Genomic DNA, 23,802 nt, shown 5'->3' with positions numbered 1-23,802 from the left:
TAAAGATAAACTAGAAATTTATCAATGTATAAATTTCAATTAATAAAGACAACACAGGGAGGCTTCACTTTATACTGTTTAGTTGAGACAGGATCTCTATTCAGCCCAGGTTTGCCTTGGACTCAGTTCTTAACCACTGAGCTGAGCCATCTCTCCAGCCCACCTATTTCAGTCTCTTAATTCTGAGATCACATGATAGATGAGCAATGACAGTCAAAAATAAATAACATTTAAAATGAATTATTGTGTGTGTGCATGGTAGGATGCCTCACATGCCATGACCCACATATGGAGGTCAGAGGACAAACTTGTGGAGTGAATTTTCCCCTTTCACCTTTACATATGTTCCAGAAACCAAACTCAAGTCTTCAGCCCTGCATGTCAAGTACCTTTACCCACTGAGGTATCATGCCAGCTCTGATAACTTTGTAATGAAAAGAATGAAGGAAATTGAATATGATAGTTCATGCCTGTAATCTCAGCACCCCAGAGGCTAAGGAAAGAGAATTCCTCTTAGGTTAAGGCCAACCTGGGGTACATGGTGAGTTCTAAGCCAGCCCAGACTACAGAATAAGTAAGACCTTGCCTTGAAGGGGACAGGAAAGGGAGGAAGGGAGGAAGGGAGGAAGGGAGGAATGTAGAAGCCAGGAGTCAACTCAGCTGCTGTTCCCCAAGTTCTGTCTGTCCTATTTTTGAGGCAAGCACTTTCTGGGACCTGAAGCTTATTGATGAAGTTGGCAAAAAGCCAACTGTCTCCCACTCTCTGGCCCTGGGTTTACAAACTCACACCATATTGGCTGAGCCATCTCCTCAGCCAGAAGATTTTATTTTAAAGGTTTTTAACCATAATCTAGTGGATAAATATGAATGTACCAGTACATTTTTATCACCTGTGACAAATTATAATTCAAAATAACTGAATGACAAATTGCTAAATAATTGTTAAATAACAAACTTAACAAAAGATAACAAATTGTTTTGTACAGTCAAAATAAACAGAGCTAGTTAATAAAAGTTAGATAGGGGATTTATGATGGCACTGTCATCCAGAGGACAATTTTGAGGTCCTCAGAATATATAAATTCTGCCTCTTCTCTGCCCGGCTTCTACTCTCCTTATGATGGGAAGATCTACTTGCAGCCACAAGCTAGTGATTCAGTAGCATTACTTTGTCAACAACCTGATAGTTTTTCCACTGTGAAGGTCCCATGCTCCTTATGAGCTAAACAAGGACAGGAACACACATGCTAAGGAAGACCACAAGTCTTGAATCCCACACAAAAATCTATGAGCCACTAAAGATGCTCAGAACAGGGGACAAGTCCGCCCCATGGAAGAGCACACTAATTGTTTATCCAATACCAGTTAATCACCCCTGAAAACATACTTATACAGACTGTACAGGTTATATTTAGAAATATACATATGTGCATGTAATAATAACTAGTGGGAAAGAGGTCATAAATTTGAAAGACAGCAGGGAGGAAGGGGGAGAAATAATGTAATTATATTATAATCTGAAAAAATAAACTGAAATAGGTAGATGCACTTCTAATCCAGACCTTTGAGGTAGGACGACACATGTTCTTTACCCAGATCTTGAGGCAGGAAGATACACCTTTAACTTAGACCACCCCTTCGGATAAAAGTCTATATAAGAACATGGGAGAAGGAAGTCTTTGCGTGCTCTCCCTTGCCTTGCTAGCAAGTCCTTTTCGTTCCTGGCATTGCAGCCTAATTCTTCAGGATTTCAAGTGTACACTGAAAACGAGCTGAGACGTCCTGCCTTGTGGACTGAGCAACTGCTAGATTCTTGGACTTTCTGTTCTTAGCCAGTCACAGTTGGATTACCTGTACTGCAGCCTTTAAGTCATTCCAATAAATCCTCTTTCTGTATATAGGGATAGATTATTTAAGAGTCTAGAGAACTCTGACTTATACACCAGGATCTTCCCAATTTTGGAACTTCCACAGTGAGAGCTGGGGGTTGTGGTTCTGTGGCCGTCCGGCAATCTAAGCATACCAAAGGTCCTGGGTTAGAACCAGCACCTTAAGATGCAGGGATGGAGGGAGGGAGGGAGGAAGGGAAAAAGACAGGGGGAGAGACCAGTGCCATTGCCGTTTTCTTTGTGTTGAAAGGTGAAGTACAATATAGGCAACTTGCTCTGACACATGTATGGCCAGGTGGACGGGCAGATGAGCAATAGATGCATGGGCAGTTGTGTAAGTGACCTGATGAATTCTTAACTCCTGGTGCAGTGCTGAAGGTGATAGATTCTGCTGTTTTCCTTAATAGAGTGATCTCACCACAGCTCGTAACAAACTACCGATTAATCTAGTACTGGAGAGAGAGGCTCTCGCTTGGTGTCTGTGGCCCATGAGGGGCAGACTCCAGCACACCACTGTGTACTGCTGGGTACTACTTCTGTGAGTTTTCTGTACTTCTTAAATTTCTCCAAAAGACTTGCTTTCTTCTTGTTTTTGAAACAGGGTTTCACTTGGTAGCCTAGGCTTGGCCAGAAAGTTACTTCTGTAGCCAAGACTGGTCTTGAGTTAACAGCAATTGTCCAGATTGCAACTACAGTCAGGAGGCAGCGAGAGGTAAGAAAATGTTAAGAAAAGAATAATCTAGTGGCCACTGTGCAACTGTTGGGTCTTAAGACTATGTCCTACATTCTGCTTCTTTCAATAACCTGCTTCTCTTGGGTGCACTGAGACCAAAGGCACCCTAAGAAACCATCTTTTCATATCAGAGCCTAAGTACAGTAACAAAGCATTGAAAGCAAAATAGTATGAACTTGGCATCACAAAAAAACAACCGAATTTCAGAGGTGTTAATATGGGTGGAATCCTTAGGCCTACCAAACATGACTAACTTTCATCATCATTCCAAGCTGTAACCACTGGGAGGAAGAAGGCTCTGACAGAACTTGTCAAGTCCTTAGAGGCTTTCGAGTTCACAAGATGAAGTCATATACACAGGCACAGGAGTTATACCAAAGTGACAACCAAGTTCCAACAAAACATTAAAGCCAGGATATTTTAGATGAATATAGATTTAATCTCTTTTGCTTAAATGTGTAATTTCCCAAACATATCACATGGCCGTTTTACACTTGAAGAGGTCTGCATGCAGTAGCTCATCTAGAACGTTCCTGATGGTTTCAACACACACTTCTCCTCGCTGGTGTTTTTTGGAAGCAAGATTCCATACATTTTCGAATTCTTCTTCAGAAAGCTTGACTCCAATGTTAGTTAATATATCTGAAATCTAGAAACAATGAATTTAAGTCCAGACCAAGATTTATGTTTTTAATTTTGTATTTTAAAAATTAAGTACATAAAATAAAATATATATTTAAAAAGCCTTTTAACATTTAATATGACAGTCACTGGTCCTCCACAAAAGCACATGTGTTCACATATGCATATGTGCCTATACATATAAAATTAGTAGATATCAAAGATGTAGTACTCTTCAGGAAGAGTGTGAGTGCATTCCTACAGTTCCAGCACTTAGGAGGCTAAAGCAGGAATGGGGAAGTTCAAAGCCAGCCTGGGCTAGGTAGTGGAGATAAGCCTGTGCTGTAGAGGGAGACCTTCTCTCACTCTTATTTAAAAAACAAAACAAAACAAAGGAGTAAAGGTGCTTGCTGCCAAGACCTTAGTTTGATTCTCTAATCTCAGATAATGGAAGGAAAGAACCAACTCCCTCAAGTTTTCCTCTGACATCCACACATACTCACACACACACACACACACACACACACACACACACACACACACACTAAATTATACTTTTTAAAATGTAACTTCCAAAATAAAAATTCAGTGAAGAAAAGCAGGTGAACAGGCTGGAGAGATGGCTCAGCGGATCAGAGGACTGGCTGCTCTTCCAGAGGTCCTGAGTTCAATTCCTAGCAACACATGGTGGCTCACAACCATCTGTAATGGGAATCTGATGCCCTCTTCTGGTGTGTCTGAAGACAGCAACAGTGTACTCGCATACATGAAATAAATAAATAAATCTGAAAGAAAGAAAGAAAGAAAGAAAGAAAGAAAGAAAGAAAGAAAGAAAGAAAGAAAGAAAAAAGGAAGGAAGGAAGGAAGGAAGGGAAAGGAAAGGAAAGGAAAGGAAAGGAAAGGAAAGGAAAGGAAAGGAAAAAGGAAAGGAAAGGAAAAAGGAAAGGAAAGGAAAAAAGGAAAGGAAAGGAAAAAGGAAAGGAAAGGAAAAAGGAAAGGAAAGGAAAAAGGAAAGGAAAGGAAAAAGGAAAGGAAAGGAAAAAGGAAAGGAAAGGAAAAAGGAAAGGAAAGGAAAAAGGAAAGGAAAGGAAAAAGGAAAGGAAAGGAAAAAAGGAAAGGAAAGGAAAAAAGGAAAGGAAAGGAAAAAGGAAAGGAAAGGAAAAAGGAAAGGAAAGGAAAGGAAAAAGGAAAGGAAAGGAAAAAGGAAAGGAAAGGAAAAAGGAAAGGAAAGGAAAAAGGAAAGGAAAGGAAAAAGGAAAGGAAAGGAAAAAGGAAAAAGGAAAGGAAAAAGGAAAGGAAAGGAAAAAGGAAAAAGGAAAGGAAAAAGGAAAGGAAAAAGGAAAGGAAAAAGGAAAGGAAAAAGGAAAGGAAAAAGGAAAGGAAAAAGGAAAGGAAAGGGAAAGGAAAGGGAAAGGAAAGGGAAAGGAAAGGGAAAGGAAAGGGAAAGGAAAGGGAAAGGAAAGGAAGGAAGGAAGGAAGGAAAGAAGGAAGGAAGGAAGGAAAGAAGGAAGGAAGGAAGGAAGAAAGAAAGAAAAGCAACAGGACATGGTAATTTGTGCTTGTCATCACAACACTTAGGAGGCAGAGGCAGGAAGATGCTCTTAAGTTGAAGGCCTACCTGGCCTACATAGTGAGATCCTGTTTGAAGGGGGGAAGAATTATATAATATACTCGGGTGGGAGAAAAATGTCAAAGCACATTGCAACCAAAAGAATCCTATGTTTGGGATGGAGAGATCCTCAGTAGTTAAGAGCACTGACTGCTCTTCCAGAAGTCCTGAGTTCAAATCCCAGCCACCACAATGGTGGCTCACAACCATCTGTAATAGGATCTGATGCCTTCTTCTGGTGTGTCTAAAGACAGCTGTAGTATACTCATATACATACAATAAATAAATCTAAAAAAAATAAATAAATAAGAATCCTATATTTTAGGACAAGCTATAATTCTGAAAAGTCAAAAATGATAGTCATGGGCTAGGGCTAGGGCTAGGGCTGGGGCTCAGCTCATAAAGCTCTTGCCTACCATGCATAAACCCTGGATTCAGTCTCCAGCACCACAAGTACTGGGTGCATACCTGCACTCAGGAGGTGGAGGTGAGAGGATCAGAAGTTCAAAGCCAGCCTCAGCTATTCAGCTGATTCAGAGGCTAGCCTAGACTACACAAGATGATAATAAAATTGATGATGACGATGATAATGGCAAATATTGTGCATCAGATTAGAAGCAATATGTAATGGGGTGGGGAGAAAATTCCTCCAGTAGGAGGAATCAAGAGGATCATGATTTCAAGCCCAGCTTTGGCTACCTAGCAAATCTCAGTCTCAAAACAAAACAAATCAATAAAACCCGTCAAGTATGTTTGTTCATGCCTGCAATCCAAATGCTTTGGGAAGCTGAGACAGAAAAACCATCCAGCGCTATAGGCCAGTCTGGGCTACATAGTGATTACCAGGCCAGAGCAGGGTAAGCAGTGAAATGCCATCTCAAAATAACCAAATAAAAGACAACAGTAACAAAAGTGGTCACGATGATAATCGAGATCATAGTCAAAGGTTGAGGTGATCTCTGTACCTCTTCCTTTGACCTGGTCTTGAAGAAGTCTCTCTCAAATACACCTTTCTGTGAGAAGATGGACGGGTGCAGCAGGGAGTAAGCATTGCCTTCATCGCCGTAGTTATTAATGTCACTGACTCGACGAATCCGGGGAGCAGGGATGTCAGATCGAACGGTTGGAACACCATAGATGGGGTAACCTAGGTCATCAATGAGGGAGAAACAGACACCCTGAAACCCAGCTGTAGAATAGTAGCAGTCAGTCACACTTGACCAGAGATACCTTGAAATGTAGCTTGGTGTAGCCAAGCATAGGAGGGGTTCCCCTTGGTTCCAAGGACATGGGGGTCTGAGGCAAGACAATAATTAATATTTGAACACAGAAGTCCAAGTAGAGTTTTAAAAAGCATTCAACATTCTCATCTGTGAGAGTCTCAGTTTACTAATATAGAATTGCTTTTTTACTTGGGCCATCATCAAGAAGTCAATCAAACTTACCAGTGAGATCTCAAAATGCTTACAATACACGGTTAAATTTAAGGCCTGAGGCCTTGAGAAACTCTAGAATCTAATGCAGAGAGAGGCTAGGAACACTGCGAGGACACACTGTGAACACGGCGCTTCTGGGTGTGCAGATCTATTAACTGGACAAGGAATGAGGCATGCTTACATATAGAAGGGTTGGCTCCAACAACAGCACTGATCTCAGAAGACGTTGTCTTATACTGGTCAGAAACTTTGTCACCTGGTCTCAGGATTGTCCGGAGAGTCTCTTCTGAACTTCCTGGTTCTTTGGGGACAATGTCTTCAGGATTTATCAGAAGACCTGGTTCAACCTCTACCAGGCTAGTCTCAGTAACGTTTTCACAGTCTGGTTTTTTACCTTTAAGAAAAGCCAGAAAAAGGAGACAAGAAATTACAGTAAGATGTCAGTTCTTGGTGCCTGGTGTTCTGTAACAAGCTGGATTATTTGACTCAGCAGGTAAAGGCACTTGCCACTTGCCACCAAGCCTGACAACCTAGATTAGAGCCCTGGGACCCACATGGGAGAAGAAATGAACTGACTCCCTCAAACTGTTCTCTAACTTTCACATATGTCCCATATATGCACACACACTTATAGCAATAATAATTGTAATAATGATAATAATGAAATGATTTTTAAAGATGCCACAGTAGAAACCAGAACCTCGTGAAGCTAGACAAGTGCTCTACCACTCCACTGTCTTCGGTTCTCTTTTTTTTTTTTTTTTGTTTTTTTTTTTTTGTTTTTTGTTTTTTGTTTTTTGTTTTTTTGTTTTCCCCCCCCCCCACTCCCCGAAAGTCCCGTAAGCCCCCTTCTCTTCCCCTGTCCTCCCACCCACCCCTTCCCACTTCCCCGTTCTGGTTTTGCTGAATACTGTTTCACTGAGTCTTTCCAGAACCAGGGGCCACTCCTCCTTTCTTCTTGTACCTCATTTGATGTGTGGATTATGTTTTGGGTATTCCAGTTTTCTAGGTTAATATCCACTTATTAGTGAGTGCATACCATGATTCACCTTTTGAGTCTGGGTTACCTCACTGAGTATGATATTCTCTAGCTCCATCCATTTGCCTAAGAATTTCATGAATTCGTTGTTTCTAATGGCTGAATAGTACTCCATTGTGTAGATATACCACATTTTTTGCATCCACTCTTCTGTTGAGGGATATAACTCACGCTTTACCTCCTATTTAGCTGGAACTATACCAATTTCCCTAAGACATACTTGGAGTCGAAATTCCACACGAACTGGGGAGATGGCTCAGTAAAGGTACTTCCCACCAAGCCTAACAACTTACTGGAAAGAGAGACTTAACTGCTGCATGTTGTCCTCTGATCTCCATGTATGTGCTGTGACACACATTGTGAGTGCACACACACATACACACACACACACACACACACACATACACACACACCACACACACACACACACACACACACACACACATATACAATAAGTAGAAAAAGAAATTACTTTTTAGATTTGTTTTTCTGAGTTTTTGGGGCTTGGGAAGGTTTGTAGTTTTGGAGGGGGTTGTCATTGTGTTTTGTTTGTTTAGTTGGTTTGTTTGGTTTTGTTTTTTGCCTATGTATGTGTATGGACAACAGGTACTGTCAGAAACCGGAAGAGGCATCAGATCCCCTGGAACTGGAGTTACTGATGATTGTGAGCCACCATGTGGATGTTGGGAATCCTGGGTCCTCTTCATGAACAATTGCTCTATACCACCAAACTATCTTTCCATCTGCATTGTGAAGAGGTTAAAAAGATAATCCCACATTTACTTGGATTGGGAAGGCAGAGCGGGCCACAATCGGAGAATGGATAAGAACACACCGTGAGCTGCCCCTACCCCCACCCACCTCTCGGCTTCTCTAAGTAACTTCCTACAAGTTAGTGAGCAAAGAAAAGCCCAGGGCTAAGGGTGGCTCAGCAGAAGCATGTGGTGCAGTTAGCATCTGGGACCAGGCCCACTACCAAAGGGTGAGAAAAATGTGAGGTAGAACTGAAACAGCAGAGTGGCTTCCTGAGTCACTTAAGGAAGCTAAGACTTCCCTTCAATGCACTAGCTATTCCACAGAATAGCTATCTGAGGGCACTGTGATATCTTCACAGCCGTAGAAGAATGCTGGGGTAATGTACACAGGGGTCGTAAAGGAGAGCTCCAAGGGACTATACCCCACAGATCTACGATATGGGGGGCTGTTTTGCCTTAAAAGATACAGAGCCTCAACCCAGACACCCCGATAAAGGAGAGACACACAAGCAGACAGACAGACAGATAGACACCCTTAAAAGCAGAAAACTGCACAGTTTAAAAAGTCATTGGCCATAAAACTTAAAGGTGGTCTTTTGTACTTTCCTCTGCAGCCCAAAAGCCAGCCATGAGACAGAATGTGGTATACAAAAATGAGAGCATGGTGGTACAGACCTATAACCCCAGCACTAGGGCAGCTAAAGCATAGGGTGGTGGGGGGTGGGGGGTGGATTCTAAAACAGACTGAAATAAATAACAACAAACCCTGACTCAAAATCAAAACCAGAAAACAAGAAAAAGACAAAAAAAGGAAGGAGGGCGGGAGGGAGAGAGGGAGGGAGGGAAGGAAGAGGGAAAGAACATCCCCCCCCCAAATCTGAACCTCTCTGAACCAACTAGCCGCCACCTTACATTTGTGCCCTAAAATCTAGAAAATAAAATCCTCAAGAACTCTACTGACAGCTCAAGAAGGGGAAGCAGGAGGACCAAGATGTTCAGTGCCAACCTTGGTTACTCAGCTGTCTCCCACCACCCTCCCACTGCCCGCCCCAAAGAACTCCAGTGAAAGCATTGTTCCAGGTGGCAAAGGCTGTAATCCTACAGCACCATGTGACTGAAGCAGGAGTACTATAGTCTAGGGTTAAGTCTGGACAACAAAGGTCAAAGGAAAGCAGAAGGAGGGAGGGGAGGGAGGAGGGAGGGATGGAGGGAAGGAAGAGAAGGAGGAAGGAAGGAAGGAAGGAAGGAAGGAAGGAAGGAAGGAAGGAAGGAAGGAAGGATCAAAAAGCAGGAATAAGTGAATAAATTGGGCATTGTGGAGCATACGTGTAATCCCACACTGAGGTGCCCTGGCAGGAGGACCCAGCCTGGACCACTGTAGAGGCTATTTCTGGTTGTCAACTTGATTATACCTGGAATGAACTACAATCCAATATTGGAAGGCTCACCTATGATCCTAATCTGGAGGCAGGGAAATACAAGTTTCTGACCTAGATCTCAGCATGAAGATCTTGATGCATAGTGGCTATAAATCCCAGAAGATTAAGATGGATATCTCTGAGTTCAAGGTCATCTGGGTCAAAGCAAGTCCCAGATCCAGTCATGGTGGTACACACCTTTAATCTGGACCACACCTTCTGCTGGAGACCTACATAAGGACATTGGAAGAAGGAAAATTTGTTCTCTCTTTGCCTGCTTGCCTTGTGGGACTGAGCAACTGCTAGATCCTTGGACTTCCATCCACAGCTGCTGCCATCCATTGTTGGGAAGTTGGACTACAGTGTAAGTCATCGACAAATTCCCTATATAGGGATTACCCATAAGTTCTGTGACTCTAGAGAACCCTGACTAATACAACCACTAAGTGCATCTCTGACTCAAAAAACAGAAACAAGAGACAAAATGTAAGAGTACATGTGTACAAGCTAAGAACTCAGGAGGTGAAACAAGGAATTGCAATGCAAATAATAATAATAATGATGATGATGATGTAAAAAAATAAAGGAACTGCTTAGTTTGAAAACAATCCTCTACTTTCTTATCTTTCATATCTCTTAACTACCATATCTTGTACCAAGAAATGTGGCTCATAATTATAATCCTAGCACGTGAGGATCAGAATCAAGAGGGATGCCATATGTATGAGGCCAGCCTGGGCTATACAGTGGCCAGATCAGATAAAGAGGGCATCAGGTGTAAAATTTGTCTAAAATTAAATTAAATTAATTTAAATTTAAATTTAAAAAGAAAAAAATGTCAGGGAGATATGTGAGCCAGCAGGTAAAGATGTGCTTGCCTCCAGGCCTGACAACCACAGTTCTATCCCTAGGACCCACATAAGAAAAAGAGAGTCAGCTCCCCAGAAGTGTCCACTGACCCATACACACCTGCACACACACAAATACAACAAAAATATAATGGAAAACATCAAAAAGGAAAAGAAAAGAAAAAATGTTGCCCCTCTATTTCTGAGAGGGTGGAAACAGCTGTTAAGTGAGGTGTTGGCAGTCCATAGCATTCTCCACGACTGAAAAGAATGGGGTCCCATACAGAAAGGGTCCACACCCCAAGAAAGGCAAAATGTGGGGGTTTTAGTTTTAGTCTTACAGAATGATAGGCCAACCCAAGGAATAGAAGTGGAAATAGCAGTATCATTATTTTTACAGGATAGACACTCTAGAGGGAAAATTTAAAAATGTCTAAGGGGCTGGAGAGATGGCTCAGCCATTAAGAACACCTTCCGAAGGTCCTGAGTTCAAATCCCAGGAACTGCATGGTGGCTCACAACTAGATCTCTCTCCATAATGAGATCTGATGCTCTCTTCTAGAGTGTCTGAAGACAGCTACAGTGTACTTACATATAATAAATAAATAAATCTTTTTTAAAAAGTCAGTAAGTTTTTTCAAAGTTAATTCCAGCAATCCGGTGCTGAAAATGGAAATCAAGGCAGTATTGTTATTTGTAGACATAGTGTAACCTCCAAAGTAACTCTCAAGTACCTCCTAACCTTAGCTGATGAAATTGAACATTTAGAAAAAAAAATTGCAATCATGGTAGAAAAACAAGGGAAAACAAACTTGTTCCTGAGACAACAATAAGATTAAAAAAGAGAGATAACTTTAGAAACAGAAAGCTTAAGGGATGATATTCAGAAAATGACCTATATTGCTTTTTAAATACCTGGAAAGAACCTAAATTTCAGAGTGAAGGAGGTTTAGGAAATCAGAACACAAAGAAATTAGACAAAACTGAAGATAGAGCTCTACAAACCAGAAAAGAATCTTTACTCCAGAGAAATTTGAAGGCTAAATTTTTGTTTGGTTTTGTTTGTTTAGGCTAGGGTCTCAGTTAGCCCAGGCTAGCCTTAATGTAACAGAGAATGACAAACATCTAATCCTTTTGTATCTTACATCCCAAATAGTAGGGATATAGGTGTATACCACCCGGCTAGGCATTTATTTGCTTTTTTTGTTTGTTGTGACAGGTTTATCATGTATCCCTGACTGGCCAGGAATTCACCATCCTATCAGACAGGTTTCAAACTTACAGCTATCTTCCTACTTCTGCCTCCCAAGTGCCACGTTAGTACTGAAAACTACATTAAAGAATAAAATTGGGTCATTGATGGTTATTTTGAATACAGGTTGGGCAGAACTCTGTGCCCTGGGATGTCTTCTACCCTTCTGGTAGCTAGATGCTTGACATAAACTGATGTGACAATATTAAAAGCCGCAACAAAGAAGAAAGAAACCCCTCCCTTGGGCCCTGTGGCAGCTGATCATAAAGGCTGTGTATCGCTGGTGCCGGCCAGGTTCTCCGTAAATGCTATAGATCTGAGCACTGACTGCAGTGCAGCAGCAACAGAACCTCTAAGGGACAGAGAGCCTTTACAGAGCTCTATCCATGTCTTAGATCAGAGCAAGGGATGCAGTTCTGCTGACCAATGATAAATCTCTGATGCTGACACACTTCACCACTACACGCCATCTCAGAGAAATTTAAAAATAAGCCAACGCTAAAATGATAGAAGGAAGAAATAGGATGCTGGAGAGATATTCAGCAGTCGACAGCACTTTTACTCATTCAGAGGATCCAGGTTCAATACCATGCACCTACTGGAACCTTATAACCATCTGTAACTCCAGTTCCAGGGTCACCAGGCAGGTACATGATACACATACATACATGCAGGCAAAACACTTACACATAAAACAAATCTGAAAAGAATGTTTAAGCAAGAAAGAACAATGATTTCGGCCACCCAGACGCCCCAAGACTCCCAGGGACTGAACCATCAACCAAGAGGCACACATGGTTCCAGCCAAAAATGTGGCAGAGGAAGGCCTTGTTGGGCATCAGTGGGAGGAATGGTCCTTGGTCAGGTAAAGGCTCAACAGAGGCCCAAGGGAGTGTGTTGGTTGGAGAGGCACAAACGTGGAGGAGGGGGAAGGAGGAAGGGAAGAGGTTGGGGGTCTTAAGGGAGGGGGATATCGGGAAAGGTTTTACCATTGGCAATGTAAATGAAGACTATATTCAATTAAAGAAAAAAGTAGTTGGGCATGGTAGGATTTGACTATAATCATAACACTTGAGAGGCTGAGGCAGGAGGATTGCTACTAGTACAAGATTCTGACTTTAAAAACAAAATAAAAGGGCTGGAGAGATGAGTCAGTGGTTAAGAGCACTGACTGCTCTTCCAAAGGTCCTGAATTCAATTCCCGGTAACCATATGGCTTACAGCCATCTGCAATGTGATCTGATGCCCTCCTCTGGTATTTCTGAAGACAGCTACAGTGTACACATATACATAAAATAAATAAATCAATAAAAAACAAAATAAAAGAAAAAGAAAAAAAACAAAACCCACAAGAGACTGAAGAGCTGACTCAGTGGCTAAGAGTCTGTACTATACAGAGCATCTGGGTCACCTCCCTTCCTTCCCATTACCACATCAGATGATTCATCTGCCTGTCATTCTAGTTCCAGAGGACTAGACACCCTCTTAGGAACTCCGTGAGTACTTTGAACACACACCTACATGAAGGCATACACATAGACACGTAATTTAAAATAAAAATAAATGTTTAAAATCCCAAATGTATACAAGAAAGAAGAAAGGACGATGGGAGGGAGGTCAGGGGGACAGGCACACATATGTGCAATTCCAGCACTCAGGAGGTGGCAGCAGAAAAATCCGGAGTTCTGAGTTGCCACAGCTACATAGAATGTTTGGAACAAACATGGGCTATCAGAGACCTTGCCTCAAAAGACACAGACAGGGCAGAAGGAAGAAAGGGGGGAAAGGCAGAAAAGAGAAGATATGAAAGAAATACTTTCAAATATTTGGTGAAAAAAGATTAATTAATTCTATTCATAAGCAAAGCATGCCAGAACACAGCTACACTCCAACGCCTATACCCAGGAGGCTGAATTCTAGGCCGGCGGGAACATAGATAGAGAGCCAGTTCCAACATAAATAATTAATCAAGAAGAGGGGGAGAAGATATATATACCTCTAATCCATGCACTTGGGAGGCAAAGACAGAAAGTTCATTAGAAAGTTCATGGGCTGGACTGTTCCAGAATTGAGTTCCAAACCAGCTAGGGCTACATTTAGAAAACCTTATCTAAAAAAAAGAAGGGGAGGGGAGGGGAGAGGGGAGGGGAGGGGAGGGGAGAGAAGGGGAGAGGGGAGGGGAGAGGGGAGGGGAGGGGAGAAGGGAGGGGAGAGGGGAGGGAGGGGAGGGGAGGGGGAGGGGGAAGAGAGTGGAGGGGAGTGGAGGGGGAGGGGAGGGGAGGGGAGGGAGGAGAGGGGAGGGGGGAGGGGGAGGGGAGGGGAGGGAAGGGGAGAAGAGAGGGGAGAGGGGAGGGAGGGGAGGGGAGGGGGAGGGGAGGGGAGGGAAGGGGAGAAGAGAGGGGAGAGGGGAGGGGAGGGGAGGGGAGGGGAGGGGGAGGGGAGGGGAGGGGAGGGGAGGGGAGAAGAGAGGGGAGAGGGGAGGGGAGGGGAGGGGAGGGGAGGGAGAAGAGAGGGGAGAGGGGAGGGGAGGGGGAGGGGAGAAGAGAGGGGAGAGGGGAGGGGAGGGGAGGGGGAGGGGAGGGGAGAAGAGAGGGGAGAGGGGAGGGGAGGGGAGGGAGAAGAGAGGGGAGAGGGGAGGGGAGGGGGAGGGGAGAAGAGAGGGGAGAGGGGAGGGGAGGGGAGAGGGGAGGGAGGGGGAGGGGGAGGGGAGGGGGAGGGGAGGGAGGGGAGGGAGGGGAGGGGGAGGGGAGGGAGGGGGAGGAGAGAGGGGGAGAGGGGGAGGGAGGGGAGGGGGGAGGGGGAGGGGAGGGGAGAAGAGAGGGGAGAGGGGAGGGGAGGGGAGGGGAGGGGAGGAGAGGGGAGGGGAGGAGGGGGGAGGGGAGGGGGAGGGGAGGGGGAGGAGAGGGGAGGGGAGGGGAGGGAAGGGGAGGGTGACGGGGTGCGTGAGGGGAGGGGAAGGGGAGGGAGAGGAGGGGGGGAGGGGGAGGGGAGGGGAAGGGGAGGGAGAGGAGGGGAGGGGCGGGGAGGGGGAGGGGAGGGGGAGGGGAGGGGAGGGGAGGGGGAGGGGAGGGGAGGGGAGAGGGGAGGGAGGGGAGGGTGAGGGGAGGGGGGAGGGGAGGGGGGAGGGGAGGGGGAGGGAGAAGAGAGGGGAGAGGGGAGGAGGAGGAGGGGGAGGGGAGGGGAGGGGAGGGGAGAAGAGAGGGGAGAGGGGAGGGGAGGGGAGGAAAGAGGGGGAGGGGGAGGGGACGCGAGAGGGGAGAGGGGAGGGGAGGGGAGGGAGGGAAGAAGGGAAAAGAATGAATGAATGAAACCACCAGTCGAAAAAACACAGCATTTTCAACAAATGGTGCTGGCTCTACTGGCAGTCAAGTAAAAGAATGCAAATTGATCCATTCTTATCTCCCTGTACAAAGTTCAAGTCCAAGTGGATCAAGGATCTACACATAAAACCAGATACACACAATCTAGAAGAAAAAGTGGGGAAGAACCTTGAGCACATGGCACAGGGGTAAATTTCCTGAACAGAACACCAGTGACTTATGCTCTAAGATCAAGAATTGACAAATGGGACCTCATAAAATTGCAAAGCTTCTGTAAGGCAAAGGACACTGTCAATAGGACAAAACAGCAACCAACAGATTGGTAAAAGATCTTTACCAATCCTACATCTAACAGACAGCTAATATCCAATATATGCAAAGGACTCAAGAAGTTAGACTCCAGAGAGCCAAATGACCCTATAAAAAATGGGGTACAGAGCTAAACAAAGAATTCTCAACTGAGGAAATGTGGAATGGCTGAGAAGCACCTAAAGAAATGTTCAACATCCTTAGTCATCAAGGAAATGCAGATCGAAACAACCCTGAAATTCCACCTCACAACAGTCAGAATGGCTAAGATCAAAGCCTCAGGTGACAGCAGATGCTGGCAAGGATGTGGAGAAAGAGGAACGCTGGGAGAATTGCAAACTGGTACAACCACTCTGGAAATCAGTCTGGCAGTTCCTAAAAAACTGGACATAGTACTACCTGAGGATCCAGCTATACCTGTCCTGGGCATATACCTAGACGATGTTCCAACATGTAATAAAGACACACACTCCATTATGTTCATAGAAGCCTTATTTATATCCAGAAGCTATAAACAACCCAGAGACAGAGGAATGGATACAGAAAATTTGGTACATTTACACAATGGAATACTACTCCGCTATTAAAAACAATGACTTTATGAAATTCGCAGGCAATGAATGGAACTAGAAAATATCCTGAGTGAGATAACTCAGTCACAAAAGAACACATACTACATGCACTCACTGGCAAGTGGATATTAGCCCAAAAGTTCAGAATACCCAGGATTCAATTCACAGACCATATGAAACCCCAGATGAAGGAAAACCAATGTGTGGATGCTTCAGTGCGAAATACTCACAGAAGGAAATATGGAGACAAAGTATGGAGCAGAGACTGAAGGAAAAGCCATCCAGAGACTGCCCCACCTGTGGATCCATCCCACATACAGTCACCAAACCCTGACACTATTATGGATGCCAGGAAGTATTTGCCGACAGGAGCCTGATATGGCTGTCTCCTGAGGAGCTCTGCCAGAGCCTTACAAATACAGAGGTGCATGTTCGCAGCCATTGGACTGAGAACAGGTTCCTGGTGGAGGAGTTGAAGAGACTGAAGGAGCTGAGGGGCTTTGCAGCTCCATGGGGAGAGCAACAGGCCAGAACCCCAACCCCCACCCCCCCACCCCCACCCCTTACCTCCCCACCCCCCCACCCCCGCCCAGAGCTCCTGGAGACAGCTCCGCCAACCAAAGAGTACACATGGAGGGGCCCATGGCTCTGGCTACATGTGTGGCAGACGATGGCCTTGATGGATGGCAATGGGAGGAGCAACCCTTGGGCCTGAGAGTGTTTGATGCCCCAGTGTAGGGGAATGCCAGGGCAGGAAGATAGGCATGGGGGAGGCACTCTCATAGTGGCAGGGGGAGGAGAATGGGATAGAAGGTTTCTGAAGGGGAGACCTAGAAAGGGGAAAATATTTGAAATGTGAATAATGAAAATGTCCAATATAAAAAATGATCACCAGGCCTGATAACACAGAGCTGTAATCCCAGATACTCACACTGAATCAGGAAGATTACAAATTCAAGACCTGCCTAAGTTACTTAGCAAATCTAGGCAAGGTAGTAAGACTCAAAATAAAAGGTAAAAAGGAGAATAGGGATTAACTCAGTGATTGAGTGCTTGCCTACCCTGTAGAAGGTTCTAGGTTCAATCCCCAGTACCATAAAAAAAAAATCAAAGTTAAGAGTATAATGTTGGATTGGAGAGATGGCTCAGGAGTTAAGAGCACTAGCTGCTCTTCTAGAGGTGCTGAGTTCAAATCCCAACAACTACCTGGTGACTCACAACCACCTGTAATGGGATCTGATGCCCTCTTGTGGTGTCTCTGAAAATAGCAGCAGTGTATTCATACATAAAATAAATAAATCTTAAATAAATAAATAAATAGCAGGAGATGTTTTAAAAAAAAAAAGACTATAATCTATAATGTTAGCTATGTGGTGGTAGCACAGACCTTTAATCCCAGCACTCAAGAGGCAGAAGCAGACAGACAGGCTGTGAGTTCGAGAACAGCCTAGTCTTCAGAGCTAGTTCTAGGGTAACAAGGCTAAACAACAACAAAAAACAAAAAACAAAAAAAAAAAAAAACCATGTCTTGAAAATCCAAACAAACAAACAAAATAATATAACATTTTATTTTTGTGGAATTTTTGGTTTTGTGTGTCTTAGTTTGGGAACATTTTGACACATGGCCTCTATAGAGCTCAGGCCAGCCTCAAATTCATAATCCTCCTGCCTCTGCTTCCTCGGTGTTGGGGAAATAGTTATGTTCCACCACACTTAACTTTTTGTACAAAAACATTATTTATTTTTATGTTATTGTATGTATATTTCTGCATATATATCTATGCATCTCATGCATACCTGATCCCTATGGATACCAGAAAAGGGTGTCAACTGACCTAGAACTGGAGTTAGAAAGAGTTGTGAGTCCCAGAGCTCCCAGGGGTTAAACCACCAACCAAAGAGTACACATGGAGGGACCCGTGGCTCCAGATGTATGTGCAGCAGAGGATTTCCTTGTTGGACATCAATGGGAGGAAAGGCCCTTGGTCCTGAGAAGGCTCACCGCCCCAGTGTAGGGGAATACCAGGCCAGGTAATTGGTGGGTGGGTGGAGGAACACCTTCATAGAAGCAGGTAGAGGGGAGGTGGAACTGGGGGTTTTCAGAGGGGAGACCACGAAATGGGATAACATTAAAATATAAATAAAGAAAATATCTAATAAAATTCTTCAAAAAAAGATCCCCCCAAAAAACTGAAAGAGTTGTGAGTCTGTAAGTGTGGGAAATTGAACTCAGTTCTTCTATAAGAACATCCAGTATTCTTAACCACTGAACCATCTCTCCAGCTCCTACATAAAAATTTACAAATCAAATATTCTTAATTTCTTAAATATAGAGCTATAACTAAGATAGGATTTTCAAACCCCTTCATGAGGACCTGTTGAGTTTTGAGATTCTAGGTAACTTACTTTGAATTTTTAAATTCATAGTCCCAATATCAAATGACACAACAAGACCAGACACTGAAAAGTAAGTGTCTGGTTGGGAACAGAGAGGTTCGTAGGAATGAGAGGGTGAGTGAAAGGGTAATAGGCATATGTCATTAAATACATTATTATCATGTATACAATGTGACAATGAAGCCCATTACTGTGTATAACTAATATATGCTAATTTTAAAACTTTTTTATAGCTGGGCGGTGGTGGCACATGCCTTTAATCCCAGCACTTGGGAGGCAGAGGCAGGTGGATTTCTGAGTTCGAGGCCAGCCTGGTCAACAGAGTGAGTTCCAGGACAGCCAGGGCTATACAGAGAAACCCTATCTCAAAAAACAAACAAAAACAACAACAACCACCTTTTTATAAAGTTTCTTTCTTCTGCAGCCATGAGTAAGCCCCTCCTCATGCCTCCAATGTAGAATGGCTGTGAACAGCACCATTCTTGGGAACACATCCAGCCTGTTGTTTATGTGAACTGCCCTAAGGGACCTTCAAAACAGTTTTCTGGAGGATGGTCTTCCCTGATATCCTGTTGTCTCCAATCTAGGCTCAAGACACAAATGTGGGGAACCTTTAGGAGGCCCCAGAGCACAGAAGCCCTGATTCAGATTCCCCGGGCACCATTTCTCTCCAGGCTAAGTTGAAGAATAAGAACCATGCGGCTGAAGGCCTGTTCAGGGCCACATCCACATTTTCTGGCCACCAGAACAACCCCCTGTGAAAGAAGCAGGGGTTTCGCCAAGTTTAACACAGTTGAATTCCAAGACATAGCAGCTGAGAAGGGATCTCCCAAGGCTGAAGAGTCATATCTATCCCCAGTTGCTGACCCTGGACAAGTGGCTAGTCTGTACTCATGAGGGCTGCACCCCAACAATCACGTTCACTAACAAATCACACACATAATTAAAAGGGAGAGTTTCATTGTTGCCCTGCCCCTCAGCCATATATTTCTATCTTCCTGCATGTGATCAAGTTAATTCCTTCCAGTCCACACACATCCTCTGCAGAAGCAAACCTGTATGCATTCTGTCCAGTACCTTTGTTGTTGCTGTGATAAATATCATGACTGGAAACAACTTGGAGGGGAAAAGGTTACCCCAGATCTCAGTTCCCCACTGAGGGGAGTTGGGGCATGAACTGAAGCAGAAATGGACCCAGATACTAGGAAGGAACATTGTTAACTGTTTTCTCTCGCTCAGGCTCAGCGACCTTTTCAGCAAAAGACTTATTATTTTTATTTATGTGTATGTGTGGGGGGAGCTGCATGAGTTTAAGTACATCACATCCATGCAGGTATCTGTGGAGCCAGGAGGTAGTGAATTCCCTGGAACTAGAGTTACATGGAGCTGTAAGTCACCTATGTGAAAGCTGGAAATTGAACCTAGCTCCTCTGCAAGAGCAGTAAACATTCTTAATCACTGACTGAACCATCTCTCCAGCCCCTCGGATAGCTTTCTTATACAGCCCAGACCCACCTATCTGGGGATGGTGCTGCCCACAGTGGGCTGGGTCCTCTTACATGAATCATCATTCAAAACAATCTCTCACAGAATCCGATCTGGGCAATCCCCCAGGTGAGACTCCCTCAGATGATCCTGGGACATGTTGAAATGACTGTTGAAACTAACCAGGACATACAATAGTAAAGTTGGCTGAGATCCTAGAAACTATGAAATATAAAAATCTATTTAAAAATTCAGCTAGCTGTCAAGAATTAAGTACCTTTAACAATCACCCTCTTCTCATATTCGGTGAGAGGTATTCTGTCTTTCCAGTTAAGGAAATTGGCAAATTCCAGGTAGTTAATCAAGCCGTCCTGGTCCGCGTCACAGTAGTCAAATAGATGGTCTAGGAGCATCTTGTCTAGATGCAGGTTGGCCTGGACACAAGCTTCATGAAGCTCTGCTCTGTCAATCACCCCATCCCCCTTCTGCCAACCAGGAAGCAAAGGTAAGATGAGTGTAGGCTCTGATAAAAATAAGAATAAACAGCTCTAGCAAATGCACTCAGCAAATCCCACTTCCACTAAGAGAAATCAACTATTATATACATAAAGCAAGAGTTATTCTCATCGACTCAATCTGATAGACACACTTTATAGTTAGTGATCCTGATATAAGCAGAATACATTCAGAACCTTTTTGTTCTTGGTATTGTTCCTGGAGACTGACTCCAGGACCTTGCACATACTAAACATGTGAGTTGTGCTCACCACCCCCTCTTACTTTAATCCCCTTTTCTTCTCCTTTTTTTATTTTATTCATTCACTTGTTCATTCATTTTGGTATTTTATTGTGATTTTGAGACAATGGCTCATGTAGTCCAGGCCAGCATCAAGATCAGGTATATAACTGAGAATGGCCTTGAATTACGGTCCTTGGATCTCTACCACCCAAGTGCTGGGATGGCAGGCTTGTTCTCAAACATTCTGCTTAACCATACCCTTTAAACCACACTGTTTGCACTGAGATGTAGCCAGCATAGTCATAAAACATGCTTGGCACGTCCGTTGGGCAATGTGGTGCACGTCTGACAGCTCATTCCAATTTTTCATGCTGACAGAGTTTTTCTTTTTTTCTGCAGAAAGAAAATGGTGGTTGATAACATCTCCACACTGCAGATTTATTAGAATGAAATGATCATTATCAGTTAAAATAACCTCAGTTTTTAACACCTTCTGTGTCTCACCAGGGCCAAAAATGATCCTCTACACCACTGCTTAATAGTGAGGAAAAACAGAGATGAGATTAGAAAGGAAAGTGTAAGGAGGCCTGGTTTTGTTTGCTATCACTCCCACTAACAAGAGAAAGAAGCTGACAATCCCTCAAGTCTACTGCTATTGTGACAGTGTTGGGATTCAGTCTTCCAAAGGAAGGATACCTGCCCCCCAGTCTCCTTTAACATGAGATGAAGGGTGCAGAGAACTAATGTATGTTAAGGAAGAAAGTCATTAACTAGGACATCTTAACCACTCAGCCCCTGGTGCCTTCCTTCAAGCCAGCTTTAGATGTACTCAGAGATGATGCTAAGGACCTACAGATTTTTATTTTGTGCCTCTAGTCCTGGTGGTGGATTGATGCTTTGGGCAATGAATTCTAGATACTCCAAGTAAGCACTGGACTTGGGATATAGATCAAGAGGAGAATGCTTGCTTCATGTGTGGGAGGTCCTGATTTCTATCTCCAGCACCAAAAAAAAAAAAAAAAAAAAAAAAAAAAATCAAACTAAAGAGAAAAATGAATAATACTGTGTGGGCCCCTTAGGGAGATGTAGGGGAGAGTTGAATTCATAATGGCGCTGAAGGTAAACCCCTGTAGAAACGGCCCAGTGAGACAGACCCAGTGAACTGTAAATAAATTAGGGTGGCCCTGGAGAAGTCCCCTGTGCCTGCTATTGTTAACATATATTACCTTGACAATTGAGGTATAAATGGCCTGGATTAATGTGAACTCCTTTATAAAAGTCTCTACAGCATGCCCAAGTCAACCAAAAACCAAGAACCTGATACCGTGCCAGGAACGGTATGGAACCATTGGAAACTATGACAGAATCAGAAAGTCCAGAAGGCTGAAACAGATGCTGTCAATAATGACAACTTTTCTGCCTAATACAAGGCTTGTCCCACTTTGTTTTCTTTAAACTCCAAATAACCGTCATGCCACTCAAAGCTCAAGGACAGCCAACCAGGGGGTGGGGGGTTGTCAGGGAGCACAGCTTAGAATTGCCTTCATGAATTACAGAGACAATAGCTAATAGCCAAAATCACCAGTTAGCACTGTGAGTCCCTCTGAGCTCTTCTCTGTCTTACCCCAGCGCTGTGCTATGCATATTTCATGGCTGGCTCTCCAGCAGGTGCAGTATAAAGAAGTCCTGCTTTCATTTTTTAGGGAACCAGTTGATTTGTCCATTTGCCGTTCCTTGGGTCTTGGTTTTCTAGACAAGGTAGCACCCTGGCTAACCTCTAACATGAATCTTCCTGCCTCTGACTCCCAAATGTTGATGCTTGGGTACATATGGTCACATATGCTATTCAAGCCTGATTTTTAACAGTTGCTATTCTCTTTTCTTCACTGAGGCTATTTTGAAGCCACCAAGGAGATATCACCAGGGCTGTAAACTTACTAGTATGTTCTCTCAAGCCAGTTGTAGCCTAATGCTTCCATTCAAATTTTCTGCTAACATCTTCAGATTCCAAGTTTCCTAAACCGAACGTCTATACATTATCCAAAATGGCCAGTGAGGGGTGCTGATTACTAGCTTGTTCCCATGCCTTGCTCAACCTGCTTTCTTATAGAACCCAGGACTATCAGCCCAAACATGGTACCACCACAGTGGGCTGGCCTCTCCCACATCAACTGCTAATTAAGAAAATGCCCTATATCTTATGGAGGCATTGTCTCAATTGAGGTTCCCATCTTTCAGATAATTCTAGCTTGTGTCAAGTTGAAATAACACTAGCCGGGACAGCAGATTCTATTATTCATGTTATTCTATTTAGAACTGACTGAAATAGAGCTGGAGTAGCTTTGTGGCTAAGTACTTGTCTAGGAGATATGACACCTGTGTTTCATCCCAGTATGACCATAAAACATTAAATAATTACAACAGATTCAAGGTGAGTATAACAGTACATGCCTGTAATTTCAACTTGGGAAGTAGAAATAGAAGGTTTATGATCCAAGGGCAACCTGTGTTACATGTAACTGCCTTGTACTGGCTGGTTTTGTGTGTCAACTTGACACAAGCTGGAGTTATCACAGAGAGAAGAGCTTCAGCTGAGGAAAAGCCTCCATGAGATCCAGCTGTAAGGCATTTTCTCAATTAGTGATCAAGAGTGGGAGGGCCAGCAAGTAACATCCCTCCACGGCCTCTGAATCAGCTCCTGCTTGAGTTCCAGTCCTGCCTTCCTTTGGTGATGAACAGCAGTGTGAATGTGTAAGCTGAATAAACCCTTTCCTCCCCAACTTGCTTCTTGATCAAGTTTGTGCAGGAATAGAAACCCTGACTAAGACAACCATGTAAACAAATCTGTACATGATCAGGGTGGGGAGGCTGTCTGTCTGTGTGTGTGTGTGTGTGTGTATATGTGTGTGTGTGTGTCTAAGTTTTTTTAATGTGCTTATTTTACCTGCCATATTTTCATATTGAAAATCATCTTGAAAGTAACTACAGATACCCAGTAGTTTCATTAAAAACCAAATCACCAAGTATATTTTCTCCTTTTTAATTTAAATTATGTATGTGTCCATGTGAGGGAATGTGCATGTTGATGCAGGTTCCCAGTGAGCCAAGAAGACAGCGTCAGATTGATTCCCTGGAGCTGGGAGTACAAGCTTGCCAGCCACCGACTGCAGGTCCTGGGGAGTGAAGTCGGGCCTTCTAGAAGACCACAGAGCAGTCTTCCCAGCCCCACTTACATTTCTTTTCTGCTCCCCCTTTTTTGTTCATTTGAGACATGGTCTAAGTTGCCCTAGCTGTCCTAGAACTTACTATATAGACCAGCCTGATCTCAAACTCACCTGAGATCTGCCTGTGTCTGCCTACCCAGTGCTGGGATTAAAGGT

The 23,802-nt window shown here is 43.8% G+C and overlaps 1 protein-coding gene and 1 pseudogene across 1 annotated transcript in view; one reads left to right on the top strand and one right to left on the bottom strand.

Moving 5' to 3' along the window:
* Positions 1–3,093: 3,093 nt before the first annotated feature.
* The window catches only part of Efhb (EF-hand domain family member B), a 69,322-nt gene continuing 48,613 nt past the window's right edge, over positions 3,094–23,802 (bottom strand). Inside the window, exons 10-13 of the mRNA XM_052192635.1 lie at positions 19,961–20,168; positions 6,470–6,682; positions 5,818–5,999; positions 3,094–3,271 (exon numbers count right to left, since the gene is read on the bottom strand). Of these exons, the coding sequence (XP_052048595.1) occupies positions 3,098–3,271; positions 5,818–5,999; positions 6,470–6,682; positions 19,961–20,168 (777 nt within the window). The 3' untranslated portion in view covers positions 3,094–3,097. The remainder of the gene's footprint in view (positions 3,272–5,817; positions 6,000–6,469; positions 6,683–19,960; positions 20,169–23,802) is intronic.
* Positions 18,617–18,740, top strand: LOC127693122 (uncharacterized; annotated as a pseudogene).

The sequence above is a fragment of the Apodemus sylvaticus genome, chromosome 9 (assembly GCF_947179515.1).
Source record: "Apodemus sylvaticus chromosome 9, mApoSyl1.1, whole genome shotgun sequence".
Taxonomy (NCBI): Eukaryota; Metazoa; Chordata; class Mammalia; order Rodentia; family Muridae; genus Apodemus; species Apodemus sylvaticus.
The sequence above is the reverse complement of the archived record's forward strand: the minus strand, read 5'-3'. Positions and strand labels throughout refer to the sequence as shown.